The sequence below is a fragment of the Ambystoma mexicanum genome, chromosome 7p (assembly GCF_040938575.1).
Source record: "Ambystoma mexicanum isolate Mex_15411 chromosome 7p, UKY_AmexF1_1, whole genome shotgun sequence".
Lineage (NCBI taxonomy): Eukaryota > Metazoa > Chordata > Amphibia > Caudata > Ambystomatidae > Ambystoma > Ambystoma mexicanum.
In genome coordinates, this window is record NC_090939.1 from 673,385,011 (window position 1) to 673,403,182 (window position 18,172).

The following is an 18,172-nucleotide window of genomic DNA, read 5'->3' on the forward strand; positions in this document are numbered from 1 at the left end:
AGACACTGCTCTAGCATCATTGGCGCGGTGCCCGCCGGGAGTATTAATTCCACCTCCTCCCCGGCAGACACTGCGTTGCAACCCATTTCGAATGGTTTCCTCTTCCAGGTTCTCACGCTCCTGTCAGCTGACGCTCCTCCCTTGGTCCTGTCGGTCGTGTTCCACACTTTGCCTTCGCGGCTCCCACGAAGCGCCGCCTTCGCTGCTCTCATGTTGCATTTTCCCTTTCCCTTTCTTCCGCTGCTTGTGGTGGGCTTCTGCAGGTTATTTCGCGAGCCACGTCTCCTCAGGTGCGGCCTCGTCCTCTTACTCTTCCCCTGAATTCTCTCTCCTTCTTCTCTACCTGTTGACCGGCCCTCCGGTCCTTTTTACCTTCCCCACATTTTACCTGGCATTTCTCTTCCGCTCCTGCTCGGGTCTGCGGATTTACCACACCTCCGCAGGCAGTGTTTACTTTGCCTCCACACGGGCGGGCAGCTGGGTTCTGCTTCATTACTCCTCCGGGCCAACTGCTCCACAAAGACTCTCCATCTCCAGCTTACGGCATCCCACTCCAGTCTGCAATACGATCAGGTCGGCAGAGCAAAAGAAGAGTTAACGTGCCTCGAAAGGTTTTTTCCCTATTTGGGTTTTTCCCTTATTCCGGCTTGGTTCCGGAAGGGGCGCCACAGGACTGCTGTTCCCAAGCATTCACTGTGGCTTCCTTCCGTGACAAGCATATCCACCTGAGAAAGGAGAGGTACTACCTCGCCCGGCGGCACCTGCAATCCGCAGACGACGACTCCAGCAGCTCAGGTGAGGAGAGTGTGAAAGAAGGGGGAGAAGAGGGAAACGGGGTGCTTAAATCATCGCAACAGGCCATTGCCAAGCAGACCGAGGGCCAATACCATCAGAGCAATCACATCTATGATGGCGTTCCTCTGCTGGATCCATGGAGGTCTACACTCACATTTACGACATTCTACTATGTCGACAGGGATTCCAGGAATAGTCTTATGTTGAACAATCAGTGCTTTGCAACCAGTTTGCATGGGGTGAGTCTGTTCCAGGGGTAACTGTTGATTCTGTTGAGCCTTGCCACCTCCTGGGGTTGTTAAGTGTACTGCTGTGTAATCATATTCATAGCATGTGAATACATGTAGGACCCCATGCTGTAGAAGGAACAAGTTACTTACCTGTAACTCTTCTTCTAGTTCTCTAGCGTGGGTCTTAAATGGATTCACATGCAAACCCTCCCTCCTTCCCCTCTATGGCTCTTCTTGGTTCCTACTGCCACCTTACGCACGCAACCAAATCTGAGGATGGCCACCAGCGGTGGAGCTAAGGAGGGCGAATGTCATTGGTTGGGACAGTATGACTCAAATAAACAGCAATTGACTAGACAAGTGATAATGCCGCTTTTAGCTTAAAGCTAAACTGATTTGACTGAGGATACCCAGCAAGACAACAGGGAATATTTATAGCATGTGAATCCATGTAAGACCTATGCTGGAGAACAAGCGTTGCAGGTAAGTAACGTGTTCAATACTTGGCACCCCACTTCAGATTTAACATTGCATAATAGATGGAAGAGAGATGGTGTTCTCATTTGAGGATACATTCCTGCAGGGAAGCTTCTTTCCATGGAAGATTTCCAAATAAAATTGGTAAAGACCATACTGCTATGCGTAATGGCCACCTTTCCTGCCTGACCCTGGATTGCAGCTGTGCTTGCAGTTCAATATCCATTAGGGATGCTGCAGGCAATTCATTTCTTGTCTTTATAACTTTATTCAATCAAATATGGTATCGCAACATTTGCATGCTCACAGTAAATGGGACGATGACCTTGGAATTATACTGATTGATGACCAGTGGTTACGATGTTGTCTAATAATCAAAAATTTAGCCTGATCCAATTTAAAGTCCTTAATCAAATTTTATACCATCCTGGCTTATTATTTTCAATACCTATTGCACTGACGAATGACCTAGAAGTTCTGCCACTTCTACTCATTTTCTTCTTAGGCTGTGATCCTGTCCCTTGTCTTGATTTCTTAGGAGGAATTTGTACAATCTCCTCCTCCTCCCTTGCTGCTTGTTGATATTTGTCGTATCGCACTGTGACAAATCCCTTGATGTCGTCACTTCTCCCCCGGGGGCTACCATGGGGCCAGGGAGGTGAGGCCATTACCCATTAGTGCCCCTGGGGTGGTAGTCAATGGGAGGATCCTATGTGAGAGGACCCCCCCTCCGCGAGAGAAGGGAAGACTATCAGTGGAGAACGCAGTATGTCAACCACCATGCCACCATGCATTGCTCACCCGACAACACGGATAGGGCCCAAGCATCCTCACCTTCTATGTATCCTCTTTCTTCTGTTAGTTACCTTATGCATAGTAACCCTGTCTATCAGATGGACAATACTCTGATGAGGAAGAGTGAGGAAGCAGTGAGAGTAGATGGCTCCAGAAATACTGACACGAAGAAGAATAGAGCAATGAAGAGCCCTATGCAGAAGAAAGACAAACATACTAGCGTCTGGGATTCAGAAGATGGCTTACCATAAATACCAACAAAGGACTCTCCTCAAGGCCAGTCCTCACCTAGAGGAGCATCGAGGTGGGGAACAAAGCCATGCAGGTAGAACGTGCTGCAAACCCAGACAACAGGAGAAGGTAGTCTGCATCTGAGAAGGCTGAGCGGAGCAAGGGCTCACCTGAAGGCTGGGAAACCCGACATCTGGTGGTAGGAGCGAAGCCATCCGCGTGGTCCAGGAGGACCCGATGTAAGGCAAGATATCAGTGTGGCTGAGCCGCCGAAAGCTGAGAGCAGACCGTGAGAACCCAGGGGAAGACATTTTCACAATCTTCATGGAGCTGTAAAGTGGTACCTGGGAAGCCCTGGGGAAGGGAGACTTCCCCCCCTCATCTGTAGAAAGGCCTAGTGATGGCCAGCAGGAGGAGGATTCCCCCATCATTTACAAACTGCCTAACACCATCCAGAAGGAAGGAGCCGCCGGTCTGGAGTTAGGGCGAGACCTGTTCTATATATTTTATTTAAGTGTAAAGGACGGAAATAGGTTTGGGATATCGGATAGTGGACTATTTACTTTTAGCGGATGTTCTGAGATCTTTAGTTTTGTTTGAGGTAGGGAAACCCCTCTTAGTTATAGGGACAGGAAGGGTTCTTCCCTATTTTCAGTAAAATAAGTTTATGCCAAGAAGCATGTCACCTCTATGTCCTGCGTCTACTTCTACTTTACAGCTGTTATTTAAATGTAACATCTGTGAAGTACTGCAATTTTAAATTAGATTGAGCCCCTGCATTCTTGCCCTAGTTGCTCACCCTTAAGGTGTTTTTCCTGGTTGCCATCACGGCCGCTAGATGGAAGAGTGAGCTCTGGGCTCTTCCAGTCAAAACATCCTACCTCCATCTTTTCCAAGGAGAAAGTGACTGAGGGGAAGGTTGACCTTCTTTCTCAAGGTTGTGTCAGTCTTTCACTTGTGGTGGAAAATCAATTTTCTTGCCTGGACCGAGAAGAGCTTCACAGTCTGGACCCCAAGAGGTACTTGGCTACTCGAATGAGGGATATCTGGAAAGGTGAAATGCTTTTTGTTGGTTCTGTGGGCTCATGCTGGATGAGTGGCTACTAAGCAAACTGTCTAGGTCGAGCCCAATTTGAATTTCTAAGTTCTACGATCCGGCCAGTAACGAGTTGCATTAGGGCCTCGATGCCTATTCCTGCATAGGCCTGTTGGTGACCTCTTCCAAGGCAGAGAGGTTTCCTGGGCTTATCTGCACATGTTGCCAAGCATTGGTGCCTGGATTTCTTGTCTGTTCTTTTTGGTCATGAAGTGCTCCAGAATTTCCGGATGCAGGTTATGGTCCCACATTCTCCTTCCTCTTCCAGGTTCTTTACTGTTGTGGGAGTCTTGCTATGATAAGGAACCTGTGGTTGGAAGGAATACATTAAAGGAAAAATGACTTACTTTGTTAATGTTATTTCTGTTGGATTATTCCTCCCTACCACAGATTCCTTAGTCCTTTCAACCCATCCCTTATTGGAAGGCTTGGAACCTTCTGCTGTTCTGCACCAGTGGAGTACCTTGAATACTGGGCAAAACTGAGGTCATTGGCTCAATTTATCACCCAATGCGTCACCCAAGCAAAGGGCACCAGCAGAGCCTCAGAGCTACCCCCTAGTGGCTGAAAGCTTCCAATGCCAGACTGATGTTGGAAAACCTGTGAGAGGAAGAACTAATCCATCAGAAATGATTACCAAAGGTAAGTAATTGGTTCTTTTCTGGACTCTATCCGGACATCCTTAACCAATTGACATGATTGTTTATTCACTTTTGAGCATAAAATGATGTGAAAGTGCTCTCTAATATAATTGCTACAAAACCAGCTGAGTGTGATCTTTCCATAATGTGCAACAATCAGATGTGGTGTTATGCTAATTTGTATGTGTAGCCACTTCTTTCTGTCTCTGGCTTACACTTGTTTTTTTTCGATTCCAGGAAATATGATTGAGCGCATATTAGTGACATGCAACAACCAACAGGATTTGCATGAGTGGGTTGATCATCTACAAAAACAAACCAAATTCACAACAATGGGAACTCCTACAATTAAACCACATTCTGTACCATGCCACACGGTAGGAACCCTAATATTTTGATTGCTAGAGGTGTTTAGTTGGAATAGCTCGTTTCCTTGCAGTATGGAAAAAAAACGATCTGAAAACAGTGATGCACAAGGAATTGGACCCATGTTGGTTCTCAGTAGAGGGGCTCCCACACTCCTTTTAAACAATGTTTCAAGGTATTTTTGTTACAGTAATAGAAGCATGGAATTTCTTGGTTTTAATGATTGTGTGATTGTTTCTATTGCCCCTGTTAATATAGCAAGTGTGCAGCTGCTATTTTCTGCTCTTAAGTTTGTACGAGTCATTTCAAAACGGGTATAGTAGATGGTGTTAGCATTTTACAATATCCTTCAACTTTTTAATATCCCCATCCTTCTCGGTTGTGCCATTGATTTAGGCTTTGCCAGGCCTACCAAATCTGTATTTGGATCTTGCATGCACTCAGCGGTCATTTAGCTGTTCAGCAAAGTAATTCAGATTGGACTGGTGCATTTCATCCTATTGGGCCATTTTTATCTTTGCTTCCCGATAGGAGCAATAGTGCTGCACATTGTGTGCATCCACAAAACTTTTTCATTTGATGGTAGCATAAGATGAGGAGGACTGAAGGCTTCTGTTGTGTGGAAAACTGGGTGCAAATAAGTATTTTGGAAAAGAGTTGAATCGCCTGAAAATTGTCCTGCTTCCAGTTTGCGGTTCCTTATCCTGCCCTCAATGGTGGGTTGGCTGCAACAGCCAAGCTTTTTGGCGTTGCCTCGTATCACGGAGTGACAGGACTAGTGTTGTAGTTTTGTTATGATATGTAGGTGTGTTTGAGATTTCTTGATGTCAGTAAAATTGGGGGAGTCAGTAGATGTTTTTAAGCTGTTTGGTTCTTAAGGATCCTCCAACAGAGTCCTTATCTAAGTGCTGGCCAGGTGCTAACGTGTCTGGAAAATGTTCGAAGAGCCATTGAGTAGCGCCATACGGTTCCACACAGACTTCTTCATGGTGTCATTGGCACCTCTTGCACCGAAAGTGATTTCATCTGTGTATATGTATATATATTTCTGAGGCTTGTGGATCTGCTTAGAATCACATGCTTTTCATAGGCCTACATCTAGTGCAAGCTGCAGAGTATTGCACATGAAGTTTTTTCGAAGTTCGAAAAGGGGCGTCAACAGGGCGTGACTGTAATACTATCCCTAGTGTGATGCTCCCTGTCCCTCAGATAATTTTTTTCCACCATTGTGGCAAGTCCTTATTTAGCAGAGTCCGTAGCTGTGCGCTACTTAAGAGTTCAAACTCTTCAATATTTCTCTTGTCGTTTGCGTTTGATGGCTGATTCCGGCTTCCTCGCCAGACATCTGCGCTGACAACAAGCTTAGGCGCAGCAAATAGGGAGAGTGTGGGGACTGATCCTTTCTTATTTAGAGAATGCATACCCCCCTTTTCTGCCCCTTCTACCTTAGTCTTGCTGCCTCTGTGTCTGCCTTCCATTATGGAGCATACTCCCTTTAGGTTTTGTCCTAAGTACAACAGAAAATTCCTTTGGGTAGACGAACAGAGTTTGGAACCACTGCCTTCCACGTGACAATCTAGAATCCAGTTGTGCTGCGTGCAAGCTCTTTAGGCCCAAGACTCTAATGGAACGCAGAAGGCAGCTGTCATACGCCCTGTCTGTTGAGTCGCAGACCGCTGCCGGGATCTTCGAATCAGACCACGAAGGCCGAGTGTCTGATTCGGATATCGAAGACACTACAGCAGAACTGTCTAGTTCACACATGCCTGTTCCCTGCCTCAAAAGGCAGTCTCATCATGCTGCTATGAGGAAGGCCTCAGGCGACCCCGGCCTAACTGCACTCTTCTTCCCATGAACACCCCCCAAGCCGTCCCTCATTGACTGAGGGCTGCGCACCGTTGGTTGGTGCCTCCCGGCCCACCGAACTCATGCTGATCGCGCCTGCTGTGGTTCAGCCTAAGCATTTACCACATGGCGATCATGCCCACACTCTGGCAAAGGGTGCGCATAAGCACTGCTCGACAGCTGAGGCAGACCAACCAAAACAGCTGCCGAAAAAGCACAAATCACACTTATACTCAGAAAAACACAATAAGGGAACCCTCTGCTCACGGTCAACAGGCTTCTCAGACCTCTGGGGACTATGAAGAAGAATCCTCACCTCTGGATTCCGCTTTTCACAATAAACGCCCTAGGGAGAGCCCCAAGAACACACCCAATGCCCCTTGTCTGGCAGAGGCACCTCCTGTGCCAAAGGTCACCCCTGTGGCACCAAGCTACATCCTGACTGCTACCCCCTGAACCCAGTCACAGTGTGAGGACACCATGGGGAAAATGTCATTCTTTGTGGACTCAATGAGCAAGCTGTCCTCTCCTCAAACCTGCTGAGCAGCCTTGCATACCTTCTCCATTGCCAGTGGCACCCTCTCTTCCTGCACCAGCCCTACCGCCCGGGAGCCCTCACAAGGCTCTTTTTATGGGGACATGCAGTCTACACAAGCTGACCAGGACATGTGGGCTGATGATCAAGGTGACCCCGGTGAAGTTGGTGATGATACTTACCTGCAGGACCAGGCTGAACCAGACTTCATCTTTGTCGACCCCTCCGGAGTTGAGGACAGTCACTCTTCTCCCATTACGGACCAGCCTCTCTACAATTAGCTGCTGAAGAAGCCTGCTCATCACTTTGGCATAAACACTGATGAATCGCGCCCTGCAAGGACTGACTTCGTTGAGGATGTTCTCAACGAGAAGAAACCCGTTAGTCAAGCTAACCTCTTCTGGAGTCTATCAAAATAAAAGGTCTCTCCATCCCTGTCTACCCCCCTCCCTTACTAGAGCGGTCAACCCATGAGTGGAAATGTCTTTCAGGCCCTCTCCTTCATATCCCCTCTACATCAGGGGACACGTTAATCCGGACTCCTTGGTGGTCACCACTACAAGGAAGAGAGCTGGTGTTCCACTCTCAACCTCCGAGGCATCTCCTAGCAAGGAGTGCAAGAAATTGTATTTGCTGGGGAAGCATATATCAACCTCTGCTGTGTACTTTACTAGTATAGTAAACACCATCTTGCTTGCTAGCTACAGCAGCACCCAGTGGGATGAGGTTTCACAACATTTAGACTTATTACCGGAACGGCCCGTCCCACCTTTTTATTTATTTATTTTTGTACCGCGCACACATGCTCGTAGGCCTCAGGGTACACGCATAACAAAACGAGACAGGACAAACCAGCAGAGAAGGACCAGAGCATAGAACTGGGATACTCAGTCAGAACCAAGATTGAAGAGATGGGTTTTAATGGCTTTTTTGAAGGAATCATAGTTGTCAATAAGGCGTACGGGAGCAGGAAGAGGGTTCCAAAGAGGTGATTGGACCTCGAAGATTGTGCTGCTAAAACGACTCATTATTATTATTAACGACTCTTATTACGATCCGATAGATAGACTGGACTTGAGAAGGATAGGCAATTATAAGCTGGGGTAATAATGTTGTGGGATATTCTTTGCCTTTCTGGGAGCCAATGTAGGGTTTCCTGAATGTGGAAATGTGGGTTCGACGGGTAAGTTCAAAAATGGTACGTACAGCGTTATTTTCTGTAACCTGAAGGGCTCTGATGTTCAAAGAGGTAGTGCCAACCAGGAGGCTCTTACAGTAGTCTAACCTTGAGTTAATAAGTGTGGTAGAGAACAAAGCGCAGTTTTCAGCAGTAATCAAAGGTCGAATGTATTGTATGCGATTGTTGATGAAACCGCAAGCTGACCTAATATAAGGGGCATGATGCTTCATAGACAATTCGTCATCTAAGATTACTCCCAAGGTTTTCACCGTTATCAGGACTGGGATAGTGTGATCCGCAATCAAGAAGTCAGAATAGTTGGAGGTGAGCTTACTCCATTTGTTCTTGGTAGCAACGATCATAAGTTCAGTTTTGGAATTAAGGGCTAAGGAATTGTGGGCCATCCATTTCTGTATGGCATCATATATGGTGTTGACGGAGGTAAGGTCCTGCTTGTAATGTCCACTGAGCTGAAGAACAACCTGGGTGTCGTCGGCATAGTTTGTATATTGGACACTCAGGCTGTTCAGCAGGTCAAGCACCGGCCAAATGTAGATGTTAAATGGAGCGGCGACAAGCAGGAACCTTGAGGGACACTGCAGGTATGTGTGATGGGGGTAGAGTGATTGCTCCCCACACAAACCTGTACAGTGCGGGGTCCCAAGAAAGAGGAAATCCAGTTGGAGGCAGAGGAGGAGCAATTGGCGACCTCTCCGAGCCTTGTCACCAGCAGTGCGTAATCCACAAGATCGAAGGTTGCATAGAGGTCTAACAGCATTAGCAGTGTGTGGTGATGTTTGTCTGCCATGCCTGCCAAGGTGAATTTAAGATTAAGCATGACAGTTTCTGTACCGTGCTCTTTAGCCAAATTGTCTTGTGCCTAGGATGTTATATTTTTATACATGAGCCTGAAGTTGGATGCAGGCTAATTTGTCAAGAAATTTTAAAATGAAAGCCACATTTGTTATCGGCCTGTAGTTGTCCGATTGTGGGATCCAAGTTGTCTTATTTAAGCAATGGAGGGATCCAAGCGGTCTTCAGAGAAGTAGGAACAATACCCTTGTCGAAGGATAGATGAATTAGCCTAGTGAGCCAGGGGACAAGAAGATCTAATGAGTCTTTGAAGATGTCAGTAGGACAATCATCACCAGGACATGAGGTTGCTTTAAGATCGAGGACAACCTTCCGCACTTAAGATCGCCACTGAGGGAAAACCGGTCCCCCAAAACATCTTGAAGAATATCTTGGACTCTGCAGGCACCTCAGGAAGAGTCATTGCAGAGGGAACCCTCCTTAAAAGCCATTCCTGGCTTAGAGACTCAGGATTTAAGCCACATACACAGGCGGCCCTGATTAACATGCCCATCGAGGAGGGTCTCCTCTTTGGCAAAGCTGTCGACGACCAGCTGGAGACCGCCAAGGATGAGCATGAAATCATCAATACCCTTGGGCAGATTTCCAACAGGCCCTTCCTCCGAAGGGGAGCGTTCAACACACGCCAAAACTTTCAGGCTCAGGAAAACAAGGTCAAGCCGAAGCAAACCCGTCGGGTGCCTCCTTCTATAGCCCACACGTTCAGACGTCCTATCGGTTCCAGCAGAGTGGCTTTCCCCACGTAAATGGACGAGGCAGGGCTGCAGCCTCTAGAGATGCAGCAGCCCCTGCCACCAAATGACGTAATGATCCACATTCCCTCCCATGCCTTCCTAGTCGGGGGTCACATAATACTCACCCAGCAATGGGAGGGATTCATGTCAGACTGCTGGGTCTTCGATACAGTGGCCAAAGGATACTCCATGGAGTTCCTCGAAAGTCCTCGCCACCATCCACCTCGCGTCGGACACATGACCTCTGCACACCTCGACATCCTCAGACATCACAATCTTGTTACAGAAAGGAGCCAACAAGCTGGTGAGCTTCATAGAGCAATATCAAGGTATTTATTCAATGTATTTCCTTGTTGCGAAGACGGATCTAACAATGTGCCCAGTGCTGGACCTGTGCCCTGCAAACATGTTTGTCAAACCACAAAAATTCAGGATGACACCGTTGCAGGAAGTCATCCTACTATTAAAGATAAGGGATTCCATGGCGACATTGGACATGAAAGATGCATACTTTCATATTTCAATGTTGCCAGCACACAAAAAATACCTCTGATTAAAATCGGGAAACAAGCACTACCAATCCAAAGTGCTGCCATTCAGCATTGCATCAGCCCCCAGGGTATTCACAAAGGCCCTAGCAGTGGTGGCCACACACTTTCAAAAGCAGTCCGTTCCATAGTAACCTTACATAGACGACTGGCTAATTACCGGGGACTCTTTCCCAGAGGTGCCTTCAAAACACACAGCAAACTATCAATCTGTTGTTCCAATTGGTCTTCTCCATAAACGAGAAGAAGTCAAGTCTAGTGCCCAGCCAAGTAAAGCAATTTCTGGGGGAACTAATCAAAATAGACGTTGTGCTAGTCAACCCCTCCGAAGAGAGGGTCCAGAACATGCGGTTTTAAACACCTCGGTACGTAGCCGGTCGTCTGGTGATGGTACCAAAGGCAATGTGCCTGCTGGGAATGATAGCTTCCTGCATCTACCTAGTGCCTCATGCCAGTCTGTGTATGCGTCAATGCAAGAGTGGTTAGCGAAACAATGGTTGCAAGCAAGTGGGTTGTGGGGCAATCTAGTGGTAGTTTCACAACCTATGGTTCATTCGCTACAGTGGTGGAAGAGAAAAAATCTGCTAAAGGGACAACCTTTCCACACACCAGCGATCAAGGCCACTGTCACAACAGACACGTCTATGACTGGGTGCGGCACTCACTTCCTTCACCATACTGCTCATGGCCTGTGGACACGAGCACTGACCACGATACATATCAAACTTTTGGAACTACTTGCAGTTCTCAAGACACTTGAAGCCTTCAAGACTCAGCTAGCTCAAATAACAGTCCTAGTCCTCACAGACAGCACCACGGCCATGTTTTACATAAACAAACAAGGGGGAACACATTCTCCAGGGCTGTCCAAACGAGCCCAGAACATCTAGCGGTGGCACTACATCACAACATGTTCCCAGTAGTTCAAGATGTTCCTGCGGAACTCAATTCTCTGGCAGACATGCTAAGCAGGAGTACAATACCCTCAGAGCACGAATGGCAACTAAACACAGACATGCTAGACGACGTCTTCTCTAATTGGTAGTTCCCAGAAATAGACCTTTTTGCGACCCAAGAGAACGCGCAATGCCAAGATTAGGCATCCAGGTTTCTCCAGAAAGGATTCAAGGGGAAAGTACTTCTGATGAACTGGTCAGGGAAATTTGCATACTCCCCCGCCCCCGACACCCCTTCTCAACAAAATAGTCCACAAGCTAAACCGGGAACAAGTAACACTGATCCCGATAGCTTCAATGTGGGCCCGCCCAACCTGGTTCTCAAACCTACAAATTATGTCCCTGTGTCCTCCCATGAAACTATCCTGCACGGACAACCTGTTGACCCAGCATCAGGGAACAGCGCTGCACCCGTGCCCTCAGAAGCTGAATTTACCAGCTCGGCTCCTGAGGTCATAGAATTCGGTCACCTTAACCTAGACCAAAGGTGCATGGCAATACTCAAGGAGACATGCAAGCCTAACAAAAGGCACTGCTATTTTAACAAATGGAAATGCTTTGTGTTATGGTGCAGAACACAGTCTCTCAATCCAAACCAATCTTTAGTTACTTAAAGTACACCTAGTGGCTCTCTCAGCTTACACCACGTCTCACAGTAAGGTTTTGTGGTGGAAGTTGCCCGTAGTCAAGGTTTTCATGGAGGGCATCAAAAAACGGTATTCTCTAATCCTACTCCCGGCTGGGACCTCAAAGTCGTACTCACAAGGCCCATGGGGGCCCACTTCGAGCCTATGCACAAATCTAGCCTTAAACATCTTACATAGAAAACGGCCTTCCTTATAGCCGTTACCTCGATCAGAAGGTACAGTGAACTACAAGCTCTGTCTTCACAAGACCCCTGTGTAGTTATACATAAAGACAAGGTGGTGCTACACGCACATCCTCGGTTTTTCACCCAAGTTCATATCAAGGTTCCACGTAAATCAAACTATAGTTTTTCCTGCATTTTTCCAAAATCTAACAAACGCAGCGAAAAAAGTCTAAATACACTAGATGTACGCAGAGCTGCTATGTTCTACCTTCAAAAGACAGTCAATCAGGAAGACAGATTGCGTCTTTGTGTCTGTAGCCTCTGGAAGAGAAGGGGATCCCGTCTCTAAGGCAGCGATTTTCTAAATTAATTGTCAACTGCATCCAACTGTGTTACTCTCTTGCTAAGATAACATTGCTTTTTAAGCCCAGAGCACACTCAACTTGAGGCACTGCAGCAACTTTAGCCTTCATAGCAAATGTGCCACTAGAGGCCATTTGCAAGGCTGCTACTTGGAGCTCAGTACACACCTTCAACCAACATTACTGTCTCGACACACATTTTAGGGATGATGCACAGGTGGGACAATTTGTGCTAAATAATCAAATAATCTCTTTGCAGCGCTACCTTATAACAACCCACCTTCTTCTAGTAGTGCTCGTTAAACTGTGCAAAGCATGTGATTTTAAGCAGATCCACAAGCCTCAGAAGTGATACATTACTCACTGTAATCGTATTTCTGATGCTTGTATCTGCTTAGATTTACATGCACCCGCCTTTCTTCCCCTCTGGAAGTAGAAGACGCCTGAGAAAGAAGCATAGATCGTTCAAACCTCATGGTCTCTAACTACACTTCACATTTACAATTTACACTCCCTCTTGTCAGAAACAAATAATCTGAAGGACCTTGACGCATGAGGGATCATGGGTACAGGGTACGTCACGCTATGAATAGTATTAGAGTCACGCCCTGTCGACGTCCCTTTCCGAACTTCGAAAACGTCAAGTGCAATACTCTGCAACTTCCACTAGATGTTGGTCTATGCAAAGCATGTGAATCTAAGCAGATACAAGCATCAGTAATAAGATTATGGTGAGTATTGTGTGTGTGTATATGTGTATATATATATATATATATATATATATATATATATTTCTGAGGCTTGTGGAATCTGCTTAGATCACATGCTGTGCATAGGCCGACATCTAGTGGAAGCTGCGGAGTATTACAGTTTGTTTTTCGAAATTCGAAAATGGGCGTTGACACAGGCGTGCCAGTAATACTATCCCTAGTGTGACGTCCACTGTACCCAAGATCCCTCACGCGTCTAGGATCCTCAGATTGTTTTTTTCCGCCATACTGGTCGGAAGCATCTTGCGGAGTCCCCTGGCCTTAGCCATACTTTTGCTAATTATTGAAGTTTAAAATGATTTATTGACATCCTTCCCCACCCCAACGTCGACCCTCAACACTCGACGACGGCTGGAGAAGACATCGTCCGTCGGCTGCTGCACGACGGATCTGGGCCTCGGAAGGCCGCTGGCCTCGGCCCGGGCCTAGTAGGCCGCTGGCCTCGGCCCGGGCCTAGTAGGCGCTGGCCTCAGCCCGGGCCTAGTAGGCCGCTGGCCTCGGCCCTGCAAGTAGGGAGAGTGGGGGGTGGTACATACTCTTCACTCTTGGTATATAGGTACACCTTATATATTTCCTACACTTACTAGCCCGCTGCCTCAAGGTGCGTATGGAGGGTACCCCTTTCCAATTCTGCCCCAAGTGCAACCGCAAATACCCTTGGGTCGACAGGCACGCCACGTGCAATCTCTGCTTGCCGAGGGACCACCCCGAAGCGAACTGCAGAGCGTGTAGTAGGTTTAAGCCTAAGACACTTAAGGACCGTTCGACAAAGCGTTGGGCCCACCACGCCAGGCAGGCGGCCATGGCAGCGGAGGGCACCTTCAGCGATGGCAGCGACGCCGTACTTTCGGACGGCGAGGACATTACGGCGTCGAAAGACTGCCGAGCGCAGGTCCCCGACCTCGGAAGGTTGTCCGGCAGGGCGGCTATGGGGAAGACCCCCGGCGACGCAAGCGCTACACACCCTACACACACAAAGCACACTAAGTCCAACCGAACCTCGACGACGTCGACTTCTCGGAAAGAGGCACAGATAGAACGGTCCGACTCGGTGTCCTCTGGGCGCTCTCGATCGAGATCGCCTCATGACGCAAGGCAATCATCCACTCTTGCCAAGAGTGCCTCGCTCCCTAGATTAACGGAAGTTCGATCGTCGGAAGACGAAGACGACTTCCACCCCCAGGCCGCGCTCCAGGAGACCGAGGCCGCAGTTAACACCAGCGAGGCCCCACGCTCTAAACACACAGATACCTCTCCCGACTCTCGACGCCAGGCGTCTAAAGTCTCTGGGGCCTCCAAGGGGCATGGAAAACATTTTTCCACGCACGGGGAGGGGGGGAAACAGCGGAAAGCACAGCCTTCCACCCATGTAAGACCATCCTTCCACCCTAAGCAGACAGACAAATCTACTGGGACATCAACATCCAGCAAGGGTACCCTTGATAAGTCCTCTAAGTTGCCTACTAAAGTCATACCCTGTTCCAAAGAATGGTCCAGTGAAGACATAGACAGGGTCATGTCAAGGATGTCTTCCTTAGCTGATTTTTATGACAAAAACCCAGAACATTTCCTTTCGTATGACCCTCAAGGGGCCACACCCTCAGGCTCCTCTGATCCTATCCCCCTAAGTAAGAAGGCCCGGTTCGAAAGAGCTGAACCCTTAGAGGTGCAGCATTATTCTACTCCATACTCTACTCCACACCCCAGATACCAAGGACAGCCTTTCCCTGTAGGGAACCAAGAGTTTGAAATTATGGAGGAACAAACCGGGACTGAATACTATGCGGATGATGAGGACCTGGAGGAGGTAGAAAATGAGCAGGAAATTTACAGAGTAGATTCCCCGGTAGAGAGCGAAGCTCCAGTTACCGACTCGCCAGTTGATAACCAGCCCCTCCTTAATGAGGTTCTCGCTCGCGCAGCAGAACATTTTCACATCGACACCCACGGTGTACAGGAGGAAAGGGACTTCGCAGAAGAGTTCGTGGGAGAGAGGAGGCCGGTCGCTCAGACCATTCCTATCCTTAAATCCATCCACTTCTCCTCCCACTTCGGAGAAGTGGGAGGACAAGTGGTCCTTTGTGGTGCGCTGAGTATTTTTTCCCTGAACACTACTTGGAGGCGGAGCTTTGCAGCAGTGAGCAGCTACCAACTCTACTTAACATCATTTCCAGCGCGGAGCGCGCGCGGAGAAGTGGGAGGACAAGTGGTCCTTTGTGGTGCGCTGAGTATTTTTTCCCTGAACACTACTTGGAGGCGGAGCTTTGCAGCAGTGAGCAGCTACCAACTCTACTTAACATCATTTCCAGCGCGGAGCGCGCGCGGAGAAGTGGGAGGACAAGTGGTCCTTTGTGGTGCGCTGAGTATTTTTTCCCTGAACACTACTTGGAGGCGGAGCTTTGCAGCAGTGAGCAGCTACCAACTCTACTTAACATCATTTCCAGCGCGGAGCGCGCGTGGAGAAGTGGGAGGACAAGTGGTCCTTTGTGGTCACTTGTGGACAGCGGTGGACGGCGGTGGACGAGAACCTTAAACCCCTCCAGGATCTACATAAGGGGCACCGGAAGAGCGGTAAGGAACCTGATACACCCACACAGACGGCAGTTGGGCCGGGAGACTGCGGAGGGCGATTCTACCTCTTTGATCCCTATCATTGCTCAATCTGTCACAGTGGGCTACGACACATATCGGTGACCGATATATAACCTGCATAGCACGATCTCAGTTCTATCGCAATTTACGGCATACCCCCCAGTCAGACGTGCGGTGGTGTGCTCCGTAAGGAGAATGACTAAAACAAAAACAGGAAACACTAGGTACAACCTACGGAAAGGCAATAATGAAAAAGTGGAGAAACTACCCCCTAAGATCGCAAATAAGGCAACAGTAAATGGGGACAGTGTTATACCTGAAAAACGTACTATTCCTGCCATGTTTGGGAAGGGTAAGCCCAAAGTTAATACGGGGGCGGATATTGCCGCACCAGAAAAGGAGACTCTTTCGCCCACTCATAATGACAGTGACGTTTTAGACTCTACCAATTATCAAGACATCGACAATAACTCATTACTGGAGCTTTGCTTATCTATCCAAAAATCAATGGCAACTTTAGGCAGACCAGTAACCTCAGTTGAAAGACCCACAATTGTGGTGGAAGCGCAGATCCTGAATCCGGCGCATAATGAGCAACAAAAGGACATAGAGATCCCCAGTCCTAAATGCACGGATAACTGCACAGGCAACTCAATCTCTGATCTATCAGGTATACTTTCCATTCAGCCCACACCCATCCCATCAGTACAACCAACGATGGGACGACTGTCTGCATCCCCCAGTCTCTTCATGGATCCTGAAGAATTGGACCACACGGGCGAGCTGTGCAATGGGATGCCGAAAGACTCCAATGGCTTAGCCATAGCAGAGTTGCAGGCTTCCATGGCATCTCTCCAATTTGCGCTGAAAATTTTATTACAGTTGTGTGGGAGGATTCACACTAACACCATCATGCAATTGAGGACAACGAATCTGACTGGGAGCATGGATCCGACATCATTAATACCCCCTGCAATGGATGAAGCTCCAATATTTACGGATCAGCCGGACATAACAAACCCGGAGGAGACCGAGGAGGTTAATACGGCAGTACCTTTAACCAAAAAGCAACGCAGACAACAGAAACAAGATGCTGCAAAGAACGCAGTGGTAGAAATCGCCTCCCCCCTACCGGCTACCATTCCCACGGCTGCTCGATCAAAAAAAAGCAAGAGAAGGGGTCGGAAGGCAAGGAAACGTGCAAGAAAGGGGATGGGATCTCTATCAGGCTGGATAATTCCAGACCCATTGCATGAAGCTAAAAGCATGGCCCATGAAGTCGTGGACTCTGAATTATCGATCAGTATCATCGGTGAATCGACTAAATGCTCGACACCAGGTCGAATTGAAAAAACGGATGGTGAAGAGGTCCGTGTATCCGTGGGGGGAGAGGAATCGGAGGAAGTGGAAGACACCGGTGCAAGTAAAATCTGCATAATCAAAAATCTGCACCAGAAAAAAAGAGACGTATGGCTGACAAGGACGGAAGTACTAGCTAAACTACACATGATACCACAGTTGCGTGTTATACGCTCGGAAGACTTCCTGTTTGTCGAACCACTGGAGGTGCGCAATCCAAATGTTTCTGCTCTTCATTGTAGTGTGCTAGCATCGGCACAGCTGATTCGAACACATAAGAAATCTCTAATGCAGATTGGTGTGGAAGTTGATGCGAATAAAGATAAGGAAGATCCATGCTTGCCCAGCAAGGATTATGGGACATCTGATAATAAGATGGGCAGACCCCCGCAACCACCTAAGGAGAAGGTCCAATTAACTGATATTCAGAGTACTCTGAAATGGATAGCAGATTCGTTACCGATGGTGCTTCGGCAACCATGAGATTGCTTACTATTGAGCCGGAACACCCATGGACATCAGCATCTTCTCTCGGATAAGGGCTCTCTGGCATTCATCAACAACTACCCTATTATATTATTGCAAGAAACTTGGTGGACATCTCCCATGGATATCGACGGGTATATGACATATCACACGCTGGCGAAAAAAGGAGAGCGGGGGCGCCCGTACGGGGGTCTATCTATTGGAGTGACTAACAAGATCCTGAGTAAAAAGATACCAGCGGTTAATTGTGATTATATATGTGCCGTTGAAGTGACTCTCAATATAAAAGGACTAAGTGAAAGAATACTAAAAGTCAATATTTACAATCCCCCAGGTGCAAGACTAAGAGAACTTATCCAAGAAACCATGCATGAACTTTTTGCTGAATGGAGATCAAACAATGAGAAGTTCCTTGTTATTGTTGCTGGGGATTTAAATTGTCATATCAACAATGGTGGAGGCACTGGTAACAACCCTCTCTTATCCAAGA

At 47.8% G+C, this 18,172-nt stretch overlaps 1 protein-coding gene across 5 annotated transcripts in view; it reads left to right on the top strand.

The window, feature by feature from the left end:
- ARHGEF7 (Rho guanine nucleotide exchange factor 7) overlaps positions 1-18,172 on the top strand; it is a 1,715,641-nt gene that overhangs the window by 1,293,315 nt on the left and 404,154 nt on the right. For all 5 annotated transcript variants that reach the window (XM_069636766.1, XM_069636768.1, XM_069636767.1 and 2 more), the window contains one exon: positions 4,503-4,642. In XM_069636766.1, the coding sequence (XP_069492867.1) occupies positions 4,503-4,642 (140 nt within the window). The remainder of the gene's footprint in view (positions 1-4,502; positions 4,643-18,172) is intronic.